General features: G+C 40.1%; 2 protein-coding genes across 7 annotated transcripts in view; both read left to right on the forward strand.

Annotated features, from left to right (window-relative positions):
- LOC122829068 (activating transcription factor 7 interacting protein) overlaps positions 1–10,107 on the forward strand; it is a 36,619-nt gene extending 26,512 nt beyond the window's left edge. For 4 of the 5 annotated variants that reach the window (XM_044113290.1, XM_044113289.1, XM_044113291.1 and 1 more), the window contains exons 6-14: positions 13–150; positions 239–310; positions 1,761–1,843; positions 3,239–3,303; positions 4,183–4,881; positions 4,970–5,077; positions 5,174–5,251; positions 8,845–8,927; positions 9,200–10,107. In XM_044113290.1, coding sequence (XP_043969225.1) covers positions 13–150; positions 239–310; positions 1,761–1,843; positions 3,239–3,303; positions 4,183–4,881; positions 4,970–5,077; positions 5,174–5,251; positions 8,845–8,927; positions 9,200–9,652 — 1,779 coding nt within the window. In that variant the 3' untranslated portion in view covers positions 9,653–10,107. The remainder of the gene's footprint in view (positions 1–12; positions 151–238; positions 311–1,760; positions 1,844–3,238; positions 3,304–4,182; positions 4,882–4,969; positions 5,078–5,173; positions 5,252–8,844; positions 8,928–9,199) is intronic. The other variant, XM_044113293.1, reaches the window with a different exon arrangement.
- A 1,725-nt stretch (positions 10,108–11,832) lies between these two features.
- The window catches only part of grin2bb (glutamate receptor, ionotropic, N-methyl D-aspartate 2B, genome duplicate b), a 123,338-nt gene continuing 113,803 nt past the window's right edge, over positions 11,833–21,367 (forward strand). Inside the window, exons 1-3 of one of the 2 annotated variants that reach the window (XM_044113296.1) lie at positions 11,835–12,119; positions 12,844–12,920; positions 16,355–18,407. The gene's annotated coding sequence lies outside the window, so the exon portion shown is untranslated. Of the gene's footprint in view, positions 12,120–12,843; positions 12,921–16,354; positions 18,408–21,367 lie in introns of both variants that reach the window. The other variant, XM_044113294.1, reaches the window with a different exon arrangement.

Genomic DNA, 21,367 nt, shown 5'->3' on the forward strand with positions numbered 1-21,367 from the left:
TTCCTTTCTTAGATCATCCAACAGCTTGTGAATGAGCGTCTGAAGATCTTGGAGCTGACTATCTTTGACAAACATTTCCAGGAGTTAAAGGACAGAGTAGACAAAATCGACTGTGCCACTAAACACCAAACAGCCATCAACTCACTGCAAGTAAGCAAATGGGCAGTCTTCCGCTTGAAGAAAATCTATAGCCTTGTAACACTGTTAGAAATCTAACTTTTTTATTTATTTTTTTAAGAGCAAGATCGCTCGACTGGCCAAAAAGTTTGGAGAGGCAAATCAGGTGTCAGAAAACAAAAGAAAACAGGAGGTAAGGTGGGATTTTCTGCCTTATTGTTTTGTATGGTTGACATATTTAAAGTTGTAATGCCATAAAACAGGGGCTGGGTATTTTTTATTTTTATTTTTTCAAATAGCAACATGAGCAATTGATTGTTATAAGGGGCTGGATGAATACTGCTGTTCCAAAAATGTTGCTATATAACCTTTAAATAGGATTTTAATCAGATTCTCCCAAAAGTAGGAAGAAAACTTCTACATTAAGGTTGTTGGAACATTCTCCCCAAGTAGAACCCCTTTGAGTTAATAAATAATTAAAATACGGCTGGACAATATTAAAAAATTGTAGTGTTGCTTTCAACTCAATATCTCGTGTATCACAATTACAATCTTTTGTTGCCATCTAGTTAAATATATTGGTATTTAGGCTGCACAATATTAGAACATCTTGTAATAGCGATAATATTGTTAAATATTGCAATATTATTTGCAGTAGATGTCCATTTTCTTCTGTCTTTTTTCATCTGTGGTTCCATTTTGGGTGACATTATTTGTGTTCAGTGAGCAACTCCTGCTTTGAGATTCTGTCCACCTTCACATTAGGAAATAAAATGCAAGATCATAGCACTAAGAATATATTAGCCAAAAATTTATGTGTGAAGAATACTTAACTTATTTACTCTACATTCATCCATAAATCTTGTGGTTACCACTGTAATTTGAGATTTGGTCATTTGTAGGGGTGCGCCAATTTATTGGCCGGCCAATTTCCTTAATCTAGGGAGATCAGTGATTGGTCGATGCTTACACATGATGCTGATCTTATCCATTTCGGCAAAGGTCTAAAAATCAACCACTGTCCTCTTCTGCTCTCCCTTGAGAGAGGTTTGACTTCTACACTGGCCCAGTAGGTCATGGCTGCACGCTTGTAGTAAATAGTCACCCCAACTCAGGAACTTTTTTGCTATTTTTAGCAACATTTTAGACAAGAAAAGTTGATATCAGGCAAAATGGGAGTCAGCAAGTCAGGCATTTTAAATATTAGCATTGAGCCAGAAAACTGCAATCAGTCCTCTCCTAGTAATTTGTGTTTTTTTTTTCCTTCTTTGCCAGCTTAGACTCACTTCTGGTTTGTGACTCAGTACTTAAGTAACCCCACGTTTGATGCCATGCTGCACCAACTTTAGTTAGTTTTTAATATGTCTTAAATTTGTTTTTGCTTCCTTTATTCTTCATAGCTACTTTTTGAGTCCTTTGCTGCCTGAGGTGTTACTAGGGTGTGACATTGAACAAAAACAATTCAGGGCCACAAAAGGAATTTGTCACTCAAATTTCAGTGTTCCCCTCAAAATTAACTAAAAAGAAAAGCTTTTTGAATGAACTTCAAAACGTTCTTGTTACCTCAACCACAGATTGGCCTGTCAGCAGAGCATCTAAAATTTCTAGGTCTGATCTAAAAGATAACCGTTTGATTTCCACAGGCATTTGCTGCTGCTACTGCTGCCGCTGCTGCTACTGCTGCTGCCAAAACTGCAATTGTTACAAACAACTCCCAAGTTCAGCGGTAAGTATCTGCTCCCCAAGTGTATCTGCTGTTGTTAATTTACAAAACTAATTTAGCTTCTCAAATTTAGAACGGTTATTTTTACAAGTTGACAGCAAACTCACATTTTCAAGCCTTTATCATCATGTGTCTGAATATTTCCGCAACAGCTGTGTTTTGTACTGTCTGTGATATTTTGTGTGACTAGAATTTGGCTTTTGTAAGAACGTGACAATACCGGACTGAAGCCAGTACTACACAGGAGACCGTGCAGAGCGCCATCCGATGACATTGTCCCGAGTTGCTAAGTGTAACCAGTAAAAGTGAACATAAAGCTAATGGACAGAAAAATTAAATCCTCCTATCCTGTCAGGATCAACTTTAGAGCACTTCCTAGTACTTGCTAGGAATAAACACACAGACCCATTCCCCTGGTGTTTTGCACCTTTTGTCCTGAGTCTTGTGACGTTCTGCAATGTGATAACCTGAGCGTTTCTTCAGGCAGTGCAGAGTGTAGTTAAAACTGCACCTCTCCTCCCAACAGCGTGCTCCGTGGGCAGACAGTTGAGGCGCCCAGAAAGGGAGGGGCGCCCTCTCTTGGCAGGACTCCTGCACTGCCTGTCAAGAAGGAGAAAGAAGAGCTGGAAATTAAGGAGGAGAAGGAGCCAGACATGGCGCGCCATACCGCCATGGCAAGAATGCTGGCAGAACACAGTGAGGGAAGATGCAGAGCTGATGTAAAGCTCCGCACAATTTCGTCTCAGTTGGAGAGAGTACTTTTTCACAACTGCCAGAGAAGCTCAGGGAATCCCAGACCCGACCGCTATGCGTCCTACTTATTCCGGTACTTGGTGCCATATGATGTCTACTGTGACTGGGTCGCAAAGGTCAATTATGTTGGACTGATGGGCAAGGAGGCTCTGCCCAGAAACCTGAGGAGGACAATAAGGATGTACATCGACCGTCGTTTTCCATTCCTGTCCACTGACAGGTGGAGAGGGATCCGAGACGCCATCAATGAAATACTCCGAGTAAAGAGGAGACCAGATTTTTTCCGCGAATATGACGACAGTACTCCTTTGCTCTTTTGACACAGTGAAGTGGAAACATTCTGGGACAATTGTCAACGATCAACCTAGAGCACATAAAAGTCTTTATTTAGACGAATCACTAACATGTTAGTGTACTACGGACTCCTGGTGGCTTTACATCATTTGAAAAAAGAAATATTTAAACTTGATGCTGTAATGTAGAATTAAACCTGAACTTTGCCTGTGAGTTGGAGTCTATCTGCAAGATGTGAAAAGATGACTGTGAATAAAATTATTTGTCCCCACCACCACACAGTTAGTCGTCATCATGTCAATGGACGTACTTGGCTTCTTAATCCTAAGCATAAGCAATCTTTCTGAACAGGCCAGTCCGGACCTCTGTTGAAGTCAAGCAGACTACAGCAGCTGTTGGTTCATCCAGCACCGCTGGTAAGTAAAACGTTTCAAAATTATTCACATAACTTCAACTTGACCTTATTTTGTTCAGTTCCAACCTCAAAGTTATGAAGTGGAAGTGAAAGGATGGATCTGAAAAGTGTGGCACATTTGTATTCAGCACCCCATGTAGAGTTAGTTAAATACCAGAGGCAGAGAATGCAAAGTACACTTAAAATGACTTAAATTTTGGGGAAGTTTGTGCAGCATTCACTTTATAAAACATGTTGTTAGCTGCACTGGTTCTAATCTCTATGCTACTTTGAAGTTGTGGTGAGGAAATTGCATTCTTCTTCAAAATATCCCAATTTGCTGACTTTTGGCCAAGTCACTCTGTGTTCTGAAGCTCCACAAGATCTGAAGTTAGACAAACTGCTGCACAGAAAACATCCATGAGTTTTTGTACTGATTGGATGTTTTTCGTATGTGTTTGTACTACACAAACTGTGAGCAAGTCAGTTTACTGTTTACTAGGTAACTGTTTGTTCAACTAATTTGTATAGAATTGGCTTTAACAAAGCTGATGTGGGGCAACCACTTCCCAGAATGCACTGTGACGTGACACTTATGGGCATTCTCTATAGAATAAACAACAATCCTCGATTAAAACCCCTCCACAACTTTCTTCCTGACATATCTTCTATGTTGCTTAGGGGCGCTACGCTTTAGATTTTAATTTGTAAAGCATTTTAACAACCATGAATCATTTTGATTCAACTTCAGAATGATGCACTGCAGTGCCCTGGGTTGAAGTTTGTGGTTGACAAAGTGAATGTGTTAAGGATTAACAAAATAACCAAATTATAGGGTATATAAAAGTTTCCGTGACTCCTTTTTACTCATCTGCTTGATTTTTCTAATTTGTCAATGCAGTGGTTCCAGTCGCTGCTCCTCTGACGGTCTCTACAGCGCCCACAGCTTCTGTCTCGGCCCCAGCTTCAGCCCTAGCCCCAGCTTCCACCACCACCACCACCACCCTAGTCCCACAGGGCTCAATCCTGCAGCTGATCACCTCTAGCTCTAACGTCGCCTCCACTTTGGCAACAGGCATCACCACTCAAAGCCAACCGGGCACTCTGGTGCTCAAAACAACACCTGGGAGCAGCATGGTGACTGCAGGCCAGCCGCTGGTCATCCAGCTGCCTCTGTCGGTCAACGGCCAAACAGGAACACTTGTCAACTTCCCCGTCTCCTCTTTGGCTGCAGCCACTTCCCTGAACAAGTCCAAAACCACTCCGTCCACCACCACCTTCATCCTCAAGCCTTCTCCTGCAGCCAACACAGCATCGGCCCCCACCTCTACAGCTGCTGCCCTTCCCACTTTGCAGGCCTCTTCCGGGCAGGTGGCCACAACGCAAATCTCCCTAGCCCGAGCCGTGTATCAAGGTGGGGCGGGAAGAATAACCACACCCAATGCTGGGGTGTCTGTGACCACCGTCAGAGCCCCAGCTCAGTCTGTGTCTGTGGCTGGCGCTGTGTCTTCAGCCTCGTCACCTGCAACCTCAGGGCCAGCAGCGACGGGCTCCACTGCACCAGGAACACCACAAGGGACGTCTCTCACATCCAAGACAGGTGAGGGAGTTGTAAGATTAGTGGGACAATGCTCATTTCCTCTTCTCTTAGTTGCATGTCTCCATCAGCAATGTTCTATTCTACTTAGACAACCAAGCTTCTGTACCTACTCCATCTAAAGCAGCTGCACCTCCCCCTCCAGCACGACCTAAAGGCTCTGTCATTGACCTCACCGAGGATGACGATGATGTACAAGGTACAAAGGAGCGTTTTTATCATTTAAAAACTGATTTGGAATATTTCTGTTTTTTTTTCATTATGATCCAACTATCATGCCTCCTGTGTTATTCAGTGACAGGAGTGAAGACTGCCCAAGGTGCAACACCCTCCTCTGGCCCCCGACCTAACCCAGTCATCAGCATTCCCAACAGTAAGCAACAAATTACAATGAGCATGAATTTATTTTCTATTTTAAAACTTAACAATGTCGGCCCCAATTTTTCTCACTTATGATAAAGATGATAACTTCAAATAAGTTAATATTTTATTGTGGTTACAACATCTGAGAAAAATCCACCATCTGCTACTCTGGTAATGTGTTGTTCATCCTCATTTCTGTAAACGTAAGGGTAACGTGAACAGACAGAGGAATCTTTAACTCTAGAATGGCTTTTGGCTGCTTTTCAATTTGCATGTTTAATTACTTTATCAAAGCAAAGCATACAAATCCTTGCTGGTCCCCAATGTTTTGAAAAACTATGTAAATATTCAGAATTAAATGGTTTTCATATTTAGTGTGCAAAAGACAAATGAATGGCAATCGTTTCTACCTGATTTGGCCACAAGCGGCCATTTTGCACTAGTATATTTTGATTTTCCTGGGAAAGATAAAAATAGAAGGTGGAAAATATGACAGCTGTCTGTCAAAGAACATCTCCAGCGGTGTTTCTTCTTCTAATTTTTTTGTTTCTTTTATATCTAAAAGTATAAAAGAAGATAGAAAATTATACAAAGGTATAAAACAGTCCCTCCAGTTTTTTCAATTCAGCAATCACAAAAAACAAAATCAACACATCACTGCATTTTTTGCAGAAATGGCCTAAATCATTATTCTTTGTGTCGTTTCTTTGGGTTTATTTAAAATATAATGGATATGGATGCAGACAAGAAAAGAGAAAAGAAATTGAGAAAGGTGCAGAAAAAGTTCAAAGGGAAAGAAGGAGATAAAAGTAGAGGAGAGAAAGAAGCATAGACAACATTGGGTTCAAGTCACTACTAACTCCCACCTGCAGGTGGCAATATTTCTTTCTTCTAATACACTGCTGCTTCAACTTCATTTGATGTAATGTTATAGTGGATAACAAAAATCGAGCTATTTAAGTTTTGTAAAGAATATACATTTCTTTGTATTTTCTTTTATAACTACTTCAAAATGAAGATTTTAGAAGGTGTTTGAGGAAAAATATCACACAGTTTCTTGCAAATATTTCTAAAGTTGCAGTACAAAATCTGTAATTTAGGAGCACAAAAACAATTGGGAAATCCAAGGAGGGACTGATAAAAGGAATATGACCGTGGAAATGGCGCTGGAAAGACTGAACATGGACAGCTACAATTCCGATGGACAATTTGACCTGGAGGAGGAGTCTGACAATATCAACGATTCCTGGTTGGAGGAAAGCTCCTCATCTTCAGAGATATAGTCAGAGGACAACTCAAGCAAAAGGAGACCCCTAATCGTTTCCAACCATCCCACAAAGGCAGTTATAAAAGCTGAAATGTCAGGTGAGCTTCCCTAAGCTGGGTTAATTGCAGGCACTTTGTTGGCTAAATCATCAAGTTGATGAATCATGATAATGCTGTAGCGTAGGCCGGATTATCACATGGTGACCTTATTTATTGCCAATTTATTTTCATCATAGGGCACACTGAACCAGCTTCCACACCTGATGCCAACACGAAGGCCATCCTACTGGTGGAGGTGGAAAATATAAAGGAGGAGTCTGTGTGGACTGCTAAGCATCCAGGGAATTGGAAGAGTGAAAATGTCCTCAGTGAAGCCACTGGCCCCACTCTCTACGCAAAGCGCAGCATCAATAGTGCGCTCACTGCTTTCCTGTGCATTATTGACCCAAGCATGCTAAAGCATGTCAGGAAGTGTACAGTGACTTAAGCTGATCAACATCTGAGTAACAGGTCGTGGGACATGACTATGTCTGAACTGAAAGCCTTTATCGGCATCCTGTATATCCATGAGCTAAGGGAACAAAATAACAGTCTCTGGTCAGAGAAATGGGGCTACCGGTTTTTCAGAAAAACAATGTCTAGAGACAAGTTCAAAGATATTATGAAGTTTCTCAGTTTCAATCAGAAAAAAAATCAATGTTCACGACTAATGAAAGACAGGATCTCAGCTACCTGGAACATGTTTGTGAAGAACTGTATTGCCTGTTACAATCCCGATGCCAACATCATCATTGAAGAACAGCTTTTCCCCACCAAGGCCAAGTGTAAATTTATAAAGTACATGGCAAACAAGCCTTGTAAATTTGGAATCAAATTTTGGCTGGCAGTGAACGTTGAGTCAAAATACATGCTGAATGGGGCTCCTTGTCTGGGAGAGGAGGAAACACTTCTTGAGGAGGAAGTAGCTGTGAATCTGTTGGAGCCATTCATCGGGAAGGGAAGAAACATCAACACTGATGGTTTCTTCACCTCGTCTCTAAAACTGGCTACCATCTTGGAGCCCAGGAAGATCCACAGAAGTGCCTGTAGTCTCAGTACTGTGAACCTGGAATTTATTGATGGGCTGAAGGCAAAACCAGAGTCTGTGCAATACAGCAAAAACACAAAATACGGTGAAGACATTCTGGATCACATGGCAAGGAAATACTCAGTAAAGCATGGTACACGGAGATGGTATGTTGCTGTGTTCCCACGGCACAGGTTTCTGCAGCAGCTAGGGGAGGAGCTTTGTGCAGAGTTTATAGAGGCGAGACGACCACCAAAGAAGGTTGAGCAAAGTGAAAGTCTTAGCCTTTTGGACTTAAAAGTGCTCAAAAGCCTTAGAAGGAAGCAGTGCTAAGTGCGGAAATATCTCAGTAAAAATAAAACCTCTGACATTTGCAGCAAATGCCTTAAATCCGTGTGTGGGAGTTGCGCCAGGCGAACTGGTGATCTGCACTCGCTGCGAATGATAAATGATTTAATTTGCTTCGTTAATAGTGTATATAGTTCTTGTGTTCATTGTTCTTTTTCTACTTTTGACATCAAATTTGTGTTCTGTTACTTTATTTCATACTTTCAAATGTTTACTGTTTACAAATATTTTTGTAGTATGTAGTCATTTTGTTCAGAGTTTTGATAAGTCAACAAAATTTGCTTGTAATGGTTGAATGTTGATGATCGATGCAAGTAAAAGCTTAACGCTCAATTAAACTTTGTCTATTGAATGAAAAGTCTGTTTTGGGGTTATTTTAGTTTGAAAAAACATTTAGATAAATAAATGTAATGAACTTACAAGGTCAACAAACTGAAATTAAAATGGCTGTTCTAGTATTAACTATTACTGTTTGCATAATTTCTCTAGTCCAGAGTCCCAGATTCTTCTCTTCTCTTGACTCTTCTTGCCAATAATTTTTTTTTTTTAAACTATCAGTTACCTGAGCCTGATATAAACAGGACCATAACCTCTGCACATATTTTGCCCGCTCTACCAACTGAACCACCCGGCAATCTCACAAAGCATTGCATTCTTAAAACAAATCTCTGTTAATACATATGCTCAAATGAAAATACATTTTTTAGTTTTCATTCTGCTGCAGTAATACTTCAACAGGGGCACCAGTGAATGTGGCCAGTTCTGTATCCAAACCAGTTCTTAAGGGTTTACAAGAGTAACTGATCATATACTGACCCAAACCATTAAGATGTGAAATATTTAATTAATTCACATTTATACTTTTTTTTGGTGGTATTTAATTGATGCCTATGATGCAATTTATGTTTGTTCCTGTTTCACAGGTACAGGACCAAGATCATCCCCAAAAGCCAATCAGAACTCAACAAGCAATCCCCAGATAACGGTGCATCACCGCCCCCCACAGGTGAATATATGAAGCTTCCTTAATATATTTGATTCAGATGTATTTATAATGCTATACTTTCTTCCACTCTAAGGCAGTTATTACTGTATAAGATAGGTTGAGCCATTAATTAGAAGTACTGCGATTCACATTTTCTCAGTAATTATGTATTAAGAGGTGTTTGGGATTGGTGGAAAGCATGAAAGAAACTCACTATAATATTTATTCACTAATGAAGACATTTGTTTGCTTTTTGAAATTGCAACCAATCTTCTTACTGCTCTCTTGTGAAGGAATCTTTGAAGTCCCGCACAGTAACCACTACAACGCCCCGTGGCCCCAGCTCGGCGCTCCCTCCTCTCCCTCCCGCTCCTGCTCCTCAGCGTTTGCCCCCAGAGGCGGAGCAGACCTCACCCCCCCAGCAACTTCAACTGAAGTTAGTGCCGGGTCAGACTGGTATCGTGCTGTCCTGGAGCGTTGCAGAAACCGATCGCACCTGTGCGACTGTGGACAGCTATCACCTCTATGCCTTCCATCAAGACAACTCTAGCAGCGGTACGGCTCAACAGCACTGGAAGAAGATAGGGGAAGTGAATGCCCTTCCTCTGCCCATGGCTTGCACATTGACCCAGTTCCAGTCCGGCTCCACATACTATTTTGCAGTTCGAGCCAAAGACATTTATGGGCGCTATGGTTCTTTCTGTGAACCTCAATGCACAAATGTTATCAGTTCCAGTTCAAGCTAAATCGATATAAAATAAAGAAATTTTTTCAGCTTCTACTTTTGATTTCTTTTTTTTTCTGTTTTGTTTTAAGATTTCAAATATTGTAAGCTGAACAGACAGTATCTGTAAATATGTCTCCATTAAAAAAACTGGACTCGGATAAATGAACCAGCAAACTGCTGGCTGTCTGATTCCCCTGTATGTGATGTATTCTTTTGTGATCTAAGCTGTTGTGTAAAAGACCGTATTATTTTTGCCCTCTACCAGGTCAGATATTTATGTTCACTCCTGCAACTCAGACCAAGACTGTTCTGTTTTTTTTTTTCTCTTTCCTTTCTTGATGACAGGTGACAAGATTGTTCATTGTTCAACTCGATTGCACAAATATGTATACTTGTGTGGTAGAAACAGAATAACTTTTTTAAGTTCTGTCTGGCAACCAGACTTTGAAAAACATAATAAAAGGTTTTATTAAAGTTTGGTCTCCTGTTTATTTTAATTTCTGTTTTGTAATCTGTAACAATTCCATATGCAACAGTGCCCTACATAAATCATGGTGATATGATTAATACTCTTTAAGGGACCAACAGAGCCCAGTGCCCCTGCAGAACTGGCCCTGGACCTTGAGCTGAAGACATAGTTGTAAAAGGCGCAGCAGTTGTGCCCTCTGTTCCCCGCACTTTTTTGTCGTTGCAACAACTGAATTTGTTAACATGCGGTAAAGTGTTTCATGCGGTAAAGTGTTTAAACGTATCATGAGCGCACATGCCATATCACTGGCTCTAATCTTGACGGATGGAAGTGGTGCACTGAGGATGGTAGATGATAATGTAAGCGCTCAATAATTACCAATTAGTCCGTTACGTGGTAGCCTGATAAAAAAAAACCCAGCCCATTGTCTACGCTCTTTGCTTCGTACAGACGGTCTGTGGCTGTAAACTATTGAGACACCATTGCTTCCTGGAGGTGTGGCCTGTTTTGAAAGTTTAAAATTCTACCCAATCGCTATCGTTTGTTCGTAACCGGAAGTCGCCTGCGCTGTAAACCACTATCCCGCATGGCAAAGAATTGAATGAGTCGGCTGTTAATATTAATGTAATATTTGGAATTGTGTCCAATGTGGGATGAACGGCTTCATTCATTTCCTCCGCTACTATTGCTGAAACTACAGGCAGACTACAATGGACCTTACCAAGCTCCGCCCACAACCGACCCACGTGACCGCAAGTCTCACAAGCAAAGCCTCGTAGCGCATTGTTTCTATGTAAACATGACTCCATTAGTGCATTATTTCTACCGGATTTTCACAATATATAGGCTACTAAAATGGACAGAGGAAATACCAAGTTCATGTCATCATCTGGGAGGAGGTTACTGGTTTCTCAGTCACAAGCTGGTTGCAAACCTGAGGTTAGCAGGTGTCAGTCGGTCAGTTATGGTAGATCTGAAATTTGGTTTGATGACCTCAATATGAGAAGCTACAGACTGATAAGAGGAACCAAAGAGCTCCGTTACGGTAAAGAAGCCATTTGTTTGTTAAAATTTTATGAAATCTATTTGTTCTTTTTGATGTTTGTTATGAATGACGTATAGTCACAAACAAACAGGGTAATTGGTCCAACGTTTAGAAACTACAGCGGCTGTAATGAGCCACAGCAAATGTAAACAAAGGTAAAATAACCCGAACAGGTGATCAACTCAAAACCATTCGTACCTTTTTAGTCTGTCTCTCTTTGTAGTTTAAGCACACTTGTTACCGTATCAACCGCCTGCGCCCATAAAACGAGCAAAGATTACGTTAAAAACATAACATTCACTCCGTTACGATATCAAGTTTCCAGGCTTGATATTTATTTCTGGATTATTAATCAGCGCTTCCCTGAACACAGCGATGGTTGATTGACCAGCTGTACTTTGTGCTAGAGTGGCTAACACGAGTAACAGTTTAGTCCAAAGCGTTTTCTGCTAAAATAAAATCTTTAGTGTGTGTCAGATACAGTACACGTTGCATATTGATCTGTTTAGCTAACGTTAGACTGTGTAGCAGACAGGCTTCAAGGTGTAGAAGTTGTATCAGAACTGCTATTATGCGGTACTTAGCTAACGAAAAGCTCGTGTTTGTGAGACTGCCACCCACGTGACCACGTAGAATGAGCATCAGCCAATGAAAAGCGGCCCCTCTGGTAAGGTCCATTCTAAAATAGCGCAGAAAATCGACGTAATCGTTTACGACCTCTCCTTCTGTTCGCTGATTGGTCCGGTAGAAAATTAGAATCCAAACAAAGGGGAGAAAGCCCAGAGGGTCCTGAAAGCGATGTTTTTTGAGCGGACTTGCACAGAAAGACAAAGACTAGGCTGGTTCCGTAGTCCAGCGGACAGGCAAGCCGTGACTCACCGACGGGAGACTTGCTGAGTGGGGCTGTGTGGCAGCCATCAGCTAAAGGCAAAGAAAAAAAAACTTTACGCAGTTCCCCCCCAAACAAACCGTGTAAGTTGACCCATGGTGCAGATAATGTTAGATAAATGACTAGCCAGTAGCGATCATGTTAATAAGCTTGCGTGATATTATGTGTTTTTCAGGCACATAGAGTAATTTGATATCCCAATCAAATAGCCCTAACAACTACATTCAGTTATTATAAAAATGCTGCATTTCAAACTTAACTTAAAGTAAAATTGACCTCTATTTCTTTAAGAAGCTCCTGCTCTTTCCAACACTCCTCCTTCAGCGCATCATGACAACCATGCTTCCATTTTGTTATTTGCAACAGGAGCATTGCAGGTTGTATGATAAGCTTCACCATTTGCTTATTGCTGATGGTGCTAGTCTGGTGAAGCTGATACTCAACACGCTCTGTGAGGTGGAAGCTTGGTTGGAGACTGCAGCTCCCAGGAGGAGCTATGTGGAAATAGACGGTGCTTTGTGGGAGCAAGAGTTTATGGACCACTGAATGGCTGCCAGAGATTTAAGGATTCCTTAAACATGCAAGAAAGAACCAATACAATGTTTTAACTGAGGGAATACTATTATCACATAATATACCGATAAGAAAAAGTTGATTTCGTTTGAGAAGAATACTGATGTTTTTAAATATGTAGCATTCCCTGATATTTATGCTAGAAATGAACCCAATCCTCTTTCATTTATGTACTGAAGATGTGTTCACTGTTGCTTTCCACATATTTAAATGAAATATTTATTGTCACAATAGAAAGAGCAAAGTCAGAGAGGAGACATTAGACCAGAGGCCAGCAGCAGGATGATGATGATGATGCAGTGTCTGCTCAGGTAAGGAGAAATTGTAACTTGCTGAGGAAAATATATCTGCTGCAGGGAGAAACCAGGCAGGTATCAGGACAGAGTTTTACAGATACTTCAGAATTACTCTCATTCATATTCCAATCATTTTGTCTGTTTTATGGATAGCATCATTTATATTTAGAGATTTTTCTTTATTTTGTTTTCAGCATAAAGTGTGGCTTGTGAAGAACCAATATAGTTAAACATGTAATACCAACATCCCGACCCCATTAGGGACGAGGGTGAACAGAAAATGGATGGATGGATGTAATACCAACATAGTTGAATAAAAGCAAAATGAGAGACAGCTGGATGATGTTGGCGCTTGTGTTCCCTTCATGTGTCACTTGCCTCTTTCTCTTCTTCTCTTGTTACACTTTCTACTCAGCACAGTTTTTGGCGTTTCATAGTTGGGCTGTTGCAGAGAGAGGTAGCCCTCAGAACTGAGGAGAAGTTCTGCTCTTTTCAGTAAGCCTGCTGGCTCCCAAACAGCTGTTAGTTTGCTATTATCTGTAGCCTCACATTTCAGCTTAACTTGGTAAATTAGAATGTTTTGTAAGTTTATAAATCCTTTTCTTGCCCGATTTTATGCATTTGTAAAATGTATAAATGTATTTTGTAAAATACTTTTGCAAAATATTTTTGGGTGTTGTTTTGTAGCCTAGCCCTGCTTCAAACGTCTTCACAACACTCCTGAGTTTTTATGATGCTGTGGTGCTTTGTGTCGGTCTACCACATGAAATCCCAGTAAATGTGGTGGATGCAGTTCACATTCAGATTTTATTGCGTTTCAATTGTAGCTCCTATAATTCCTAACATGCATAACACACCCTAAACCTTCAACCTAATTGGAAATGTGATTGGTTGGGAATGAAAATCTATCTTGAGGATCCCTGAGAATAAGTTGAGAGTGGGAAAAGTTCAGAGTACGGTAGATTGTCGAAATGCAGATATGCTTTTGTAAAAAGTCAACTGGAAGTAAAATAGAAATAGATGTAACCTCTCTGTTAGGAAAGGATGCAAGTTTTCTCAGGGAAGTGACTGGATTTAGCCTTCAGGGTAGGACAAGAAGCACTGAAATCTCAGAAGGGCTTCTGCTCTTGTAATCCAGTGGAGCTGGTTCTGATTCTGATGCCTCATGGGTTCCTTCCATCAGAAATGCTCTGGGGGGGGGAAAGCACAAATACTGCTGGAATCCAGAAAGTCCCTGAAGTTATTATTAAGCAGCACATATAATCATGCTTCAGAACGCCTAAGCATCTCTTTTAGGCACTAGAAAACATCGCTGCAGAGGGAAGGATGTTCAGAATACTCTACTCAGCCTGTTGCCACAACAACCCGGGCACAGATAAGTGGGTGGATGAAGACATTCATACCATAATCTTATTATTGTAAAGGCTTTCCACATTCCCTCTCACAAGTGCAAGGTATCCATGCTTTCAGCTCAGATGCAAACAGCAATGGCTGTGCTGCTGTTTGTGAAAAACTAAACATATTTGTAATAATAAAGCATTATTTTAAAATTTGCATCTGTCCTCTAAGCCACTTTTAACAAACTTTAAACAGTATGAACGGAACAGTTGTTCCGTAAGATGGGTTAAATACATTTTATCAGCCTCAAAAATGAACCGAATCTCGGATTAGAGTCGACATAAAATCTCCAGAGATTCAGTGTCAGACGCATCATATAGGAATGGACAAATTTTTATTAGGCTAATTGTTGCAAAGAACATACAACTGAAGGAAAATGATTCATTGCCCAGCAACAACCATTATTTGAAAACACGAGACAAACAAGACCAAGTCCTGTTCAAGTCAGTTCAGTATGATGCCTGTTCAATGTGAGCCACAGGAATTACAGCCTAAATTAATAGACAACAAAGTCAGCTTCTGCTGATCATAAAATGTGAGTTAGATAAAGATTTTATGCTTCATGATAAGTGGTAAGCTGATGGTAACTAAAATACATAGCAATAAAATTAATTGCAAACTTTGATTTTTGGTTTTACCATTCATGAAATGCCTTTAATGACCACAGAGGGGAGCCTTGGAACCAGTATCAAGTTGGTTTAATAATAACTATTATAATAATCATAATAAATTTTATTTTATTACACAGTTTTTTATGATGATGATAATAATGAATGTTGTAAATTTTCATATTTTTATTGTGCATTACTTTGACATTTGGCTCCTAGTAAAATCTGGTTTGTGAATAATTTAAATCGCTTACTAACTTATGACCTTATGATAAGAAATCATTCATCTCAAATATAAAACTATTGGCTAATTTAATTATGAATTGTCTTAGATACCAATGTCCTCTCAAAGTTATTTACACAGCACATGCCATTTATATCTTAGCATCAATTTTAATTTCACCATTGAGTTAAGTGTTTCCCATAATCTGTACTTAATACTTAATTATCTTCAGAAACTAGCTGTAACTAACTTGTTTGCTGTGAAAAAGTATTTGACACCATACTAGTTTGTTCTAATTTGGCTTTTTTCTAAACAAAATGTAGGCTTGGAAGCAGAAATACCTAAGCACAATGCTACTTGACACACACTGTAGGCTGGTGTTTATAAGGCAGCCAGTTCATCAGTAGCATTTATTTTTCTTTGTCCTGATTGGCTGAGCCTGGGTCAGTGTGAACGGCCATCTACGATGACCACCTGGTAGTTTGAATTGACAGGGCACACAAAACACAGAAGCACTGATCCTGCAGTGCTATCTAAGTTAAAGAAAATTAAAATGTTAATGGCAGTAGTAGCTCCTTCAGTAGCTTCATCTCAGAGAGATTCACAGCTGAACTGATAAACTCTGAGGTTTTCTAGTCTGTAGGAAGACAAACTGCAAAATCTCAGCAAACAGCTTCATCTAAGAGAAAGCTCACAGCTTTCTATGAAGAGAAAAGATGGCGAGAACATAAAATTAAAAGTTGAAACACCCATGTAAAATGTAAAATTGGAGAGTAATAGGAGAATGTAGCAGAGTGAGAAGTGGTATTTTTGTAGCCTATGGAAGATAGCTGATTCTGACTAAAAGATTGATCAAAAACAAAATATTTAAGAGTGTCTGCCTCACAGACTAATACTGCGAATATAAGAGATTTATGTCATACACTGAGCGAACTGCATATATCAGATCATTTAATTATCAGTTGTTGTTATTATGCTGAATTCTGCATACCGCCACTGTTTTCCTGCATCGCAGCCAGTGACTAATCTCTGAGAAAGTGTCCCTGTTGCCTGTTTTATTTTGGTCTCTGAACGCAGCGCAACAAGAGAGGGAGCCAACGTTCGCTATAAAGAAACTATTTTCTGCACAATTGTTGCTGCAGCCCATCTTTACTGTACTCTCTTTTTGATTCACAATCCTTCACGTATCCCTCGCTCTCTCTCTCTCTCCCTCCTCTCAGTGCGCTTTCTGCTCTCTCTCTCTCTCTCTCTCTCTCTCACCTTTCTCTCCAGAGTGGAGGGAGGCGAGCGAAAGAGAGTGCAGCTGGAGTTGTGGTCCGCTCGCTACGCCCGTCAGAAGTGTGTTTCAGCTCCACGCTCTGTGTCTCTGCACAGCGACGCCAAGATCATGCAGCCAGCCTGAGGTTACGACTCATCTGAGGGGAAGGTGGCATCTCGCTTTGAGGAGGACTGAGGGGGAGAAGAAGACTGATCAGTTGCAGAGAGAGAGAGAAAAAGAGAGAGAGAGTGGGGGGATAAAACTGAAAGACCCCCCTTTCTCCTCCTCGCCTCACTAAACAGAGCAAAAACGGAAGGCTTTGGAGTATTCAATTTTTTCTTTCGTTTTATATTTTTCTTATTCCTCATCGCGGTGCTGGGAGGTGCTTCATCTTTTCACATAGTCTCCCTCTCTGTCATCTGCCTCCTCATCTACTTCTCCATCTACGTGGTGTATAATTTCTTATATCCATGAATGTGAGAAAGGAGAGGGGAGTTTTGATTTGATTTTTGTCCTTTTCCCTGTCCCTCCTCACTCTTTCCCCACATCCTTCCACCAAACCGCCATCCCTGTCACTTCCTGTCATTTTACCTCTAAATACCACTTATCAGTTCACGATCTCTCCCATCTCACACCTCTCTCTGTCTCTATAAACTCTGATGTGATATGAAGTTGGATGAATTTTCTTCAGAGACAACTAAAAACTCCTCATGAATGACTCTTTTTTTGTTGTTTTTTTCCCCCCTTCTCTCTTGGTCCCTCCACACCCATTTTCTTTGCATCACACTCTTGCGGGATTTTTTAATGTTACCTCTAGGTAGGTTAACTATCGTTTAGTGTCTGTCTATCTGTCCGTCTGTGTGTATTTGTGTGTGCTTTACGTATACATAAAACACACATCAACACACACATGCACTCGCACACTAAACTGAAGCCTCAGAGAAAAGGTTGATTGCCGAGTGCCTTTTGATCTGGTCTCGCGCCGCTTTCGCACGCTCCTCATCCATCCATCTCATTGTGAAAACCTTTTTGTTTTGTTTTTTTTTTAAATCTATGCCTCTTTTTTTATCTATATTTTTAAGTCCCTCCTTTTCATTTAGTAAACTAAAGACGTGTGATTATAAACGTTTTTTTTGCAAAAACATTTCGTGCAAAAGTTTTTGCCATGTAGCCTAAAATAAATTAGAACAAACATTTATTCAGCTGCTTACTGACTTCTGAACTGTTGGTCATGTGAAATCATTAAAATTGTTCCTCATTTCATGCTTAATTTGTGCTGCGACTCCATCAGCAGCTATTATTTCTGTTCCAGCCTCCTCCTCCCTCTGCCTCTCACGCACACAATCCTAAATATTTCCAAGAATCGAAACTCCACTGCATCTGCATGTTCTCCTCCCACCTTCATGCACATCCAGACATTGAGTTTCTCCAAATTTCTCGAAGCCGTTCCACCTTTGCTTTGCCCCATCCTACATGCAACAGAGACCAGGTGGCATTAGCAGGCTGATGATTTCGCAGACCGTGTGCTTTGGAGGGGCTCACGACAGCATGTGCAGGTTGTAGAGAGACCGATAGACAGATGTAAACAGATAGAACCGAATCTCCCATTTCCCTCATCGCCTTTGTCTTCTCCTGTGTCACGGCTTCAACCTCTTCTTTATGTTTTTGTTTGATGCTTCCTCTGTACTTCTCTCTGCTGCAGCTTCTAGTCTATTTTCCATTCAGCCTACACTGACATGGACAGAACGCTGAAATCGCCTGCACGCTCAACCTGAGGGCAGACTTGTAGCTTAGGCCTACACCAACTTACGTTCTTGTGGACCGCTGAAGGGGGGGCTTAATAAATCCCTCTTGCTCTTATTTAGATGGGGGGATGTCGTCATGAAGAAACATGAAGGACCCCCACCACCTCTTGTTTTGCTCTGTCTTTTGCTTTTTGTCTCAACTCTGCTCCAGTGTTTAAACATCTCCACTTCAGTCTATAAATTATGTTTTGCAGAAAAAAAGTTAATTAGGTGAGTAGTGAATCCATTTAGCCCTCACTACTTCCTACGGAGCGAGTGTGTGCATGAGCAGAGAGTGGGCGTGTGCGTGCGTGTGTGTCTAGGGGGTGGGTGTGCGCGGGCCCAGCTGATCCAGCAGGAGCGTGCACCCGTCTTGTCTGCATGGTCTTTATGTCGTGCATGAACTTCCATCAGCAGGTACTCCACGAAAGGCTGTTTTTCATATTTTCCGGCACGTTTGCTCGAGGGGTGAAACCTTTCCTCGCTCCGCTATGACTAACTGATTGTTTAGCAGACCGTGCCTTTGATCTCTGTCCATTTTATACGCATTCACCATTGTATCTCTATAAATTTCACACCACATATCGCTTTGCTCAGCTGGGTTTTTAAGGAAGAGAGACTTATCAGGCTCTATTTATAATTCATAGCCAGAAACCAGCCAGAAATTCTCAGTGAGGCTGAGGTGTGTGCATTAAAATTTATTTTTGCCCCCCTTCCTTCTGAGCGTTAGCTCTTTGCTAGAAAAAAAAAGGATCTATATCATGCAAAACATATGAATAAATCTCAACTAATAAACCCATGCAATGTGACACATGCACTAGTTTTGGTGTTCTCGATTCTTCACCTTAGACCCTAATGAGCACACCATGGCTATAACAGGCTGTAAATCCATGAAAAACACAGTGATCCAATGCTGTCTTCACCTGCATATAACAACAGGTGAGAATTTTGATTCCTTAGACTGAGGCAGCGACATAATTTATCATTTTAATATTTTAAAGCTATTACCTTGACTTCTCTTTTAATTAAAGTTACTCTAAATATAGATGATCGCAAATACATCAGTGTTGTAACTCAGGAGGTGAAATCTTACCTCTTAAAAAAAGCATTACATAAAACTCAAGCTACTTCGAGAATGACCTAATGGTTTTTTTTTTGTCTTCATGTATTTTCATTACGTTGCTCCTCCAAAGATGTTTAAATTCTGTAAAATTGCACCTAAACATTCAAGCCATATCTGTGAATCAGTGATATGATAATGCACAATATTAAGTTTACAAGAACTACATAAGACAAGATTGTAAAAATATTTTTGTAATGTTTTAAATTATTGTTAAACCTTCCAGGTGGATCCATTGAGAACCAATTCTCATTTAAAACAAAGATCTAGGACAGAGGAAGCATAAGAGAGATACAAAAATATAGACCATACCACAAAAGAAAGGACAAACAATTTTACACCAGAAAAGTCTAAAACGAATTGCAGATATAGTGACAAATGTAAGATAAGTCGCTAAAAGCATGTGCAATGTTCTTAGGCAGGTGTTTGTTGGTAAGTTTTGAAAGCAGACTGGGTTAAATGAGCTGAGCTCCAGGGTCTGCTGCAGCTGATTCAGATCACTTGTAACTGAAAATTGAAAAGAAAAGCAACCAAAGGAGATGGGGGGCTTTGGAGATTTGGTGCTTAAGGAGTGTGAGAGTATGATATAAATATGACATTTTTGAGTTTTATATCATGTTATAATGTTGCTCCCTCACCAAAAACATACTTGGAGTCTTGCACTGCCTTTCTCCACAAAGCTCCTCCTTGAAGCTGCAGTCCCAAGCTAATCCTCACAGAACACCCCTCCTCCATGCCAGCTAATCAGCTCAATTGTATTGCCTTTTGTGATGTCATCATACCCAGTATGCACAAAGCAGAGAGAGCAGGGTTATTTTCTTCTGTGTTTCTTTAAAAACATTGTGTTTTGTGAAATCCTGCTGTGGAAGCCCAAACTTTCATGGCGTCTTTAAAATTTTATGCCAGGCAGGAATCTTTATCATAGATTTATTTTTAAATGATCCATTAACAACATGAAAGCACACCCTATTTCTTCAAGAAGTGAAGGATTTTCCAATGTTTTTGTGCTCAAATGCTCTAAATGATTCAGGACAACTTTCAAAATGATGATGAAATGCTGTCATGCTCTGAGCTAGCACTAGATTAAACAAACAGAGCTGCTGCAAAGAAAAAGCTGATATTGTATAAAAAATAAACAAAGAGAAAGAAAAAACATGCGTATGTAAAAGCCTTTAGTCGAACAAAATGGTTTTCTATAAAAGCATTATTCGGAAATGTTGTTTTACCCACAACTAGATTAATCAAATAAACATTATTGAAATAGGGTTTGCAAAAAGGAGCCTAGCTATATGCATCATATTAATACCACCTTGAGAGTTAGAGATAATTAGACTATAAAGGAGTCTGAGTGAAAGACGGATATTTATAAACAAAACTGGCTAGATGAATAATTCATTTCACTGCCAGACGGGATTAAAATTCTGCACATCGGATATCCGCTGACAATGTTCCCAAGGCTTAACAGTGCATACCTACATATTATTCAACCCCCTCAAGTTGCAGAGAACACATTCTGGTATGCAGAAACAACCCTCTGAAGATGTATGCGTAAAAATGACATCTTGTTTGATCTCCTTACAGAATCTGTACGATGTCTTGAAAGGTCAGGAAAAGTATGGAATTTTCTTTGTATTGTTTTCCAGGTCTGGATTTGTTACAAAAATAAAAATTTAGTCTGGAAAAATGTAGATGCTTCTGGGTTTCATGTACAAAAGTTTACATTTCTAAAAAAAAAAGATTATTTTTGTAATACTTATTTTATATTTAAATGACATATTTCACCTTTTATTTGAAGCTTTGAGTGGAAACCTTCCGAGTTATTTATAAATAATCCAGACATGCACACACAAATTAATCAATAAAAGCAGTTTCACTTACATTAAGGGTTTAAATTGGATGATTAATTAGGTTTGATTAAAATTTCAATTAACTAAACTGTCTTTTTTGCATATTTTTGAAGTAACAGTTGTTCCCTCTGTTAATAGAAGGAAAAACTAAGTTTTACCAGCAGTTTTTTAGGCTGTCTGAAGTTTTTTCTCTGTTTTTCCTTGGATCTCTAATAGCCGAGAAA

This window comes from Gambusia affinis, linkage group LG04 (assembly GCF_019740435.1).
Source record: "Gambusia affinis linkage group LG04, SWU_Gaff_1.0, whole genome shotgun sequence".
Lineage (NCBI taxonomy): Eukaryota > Metazoa > Chordata > Actinopteri > Cyprinodontiformes > Poeciliidae > Gambusia > Gambusia affinis.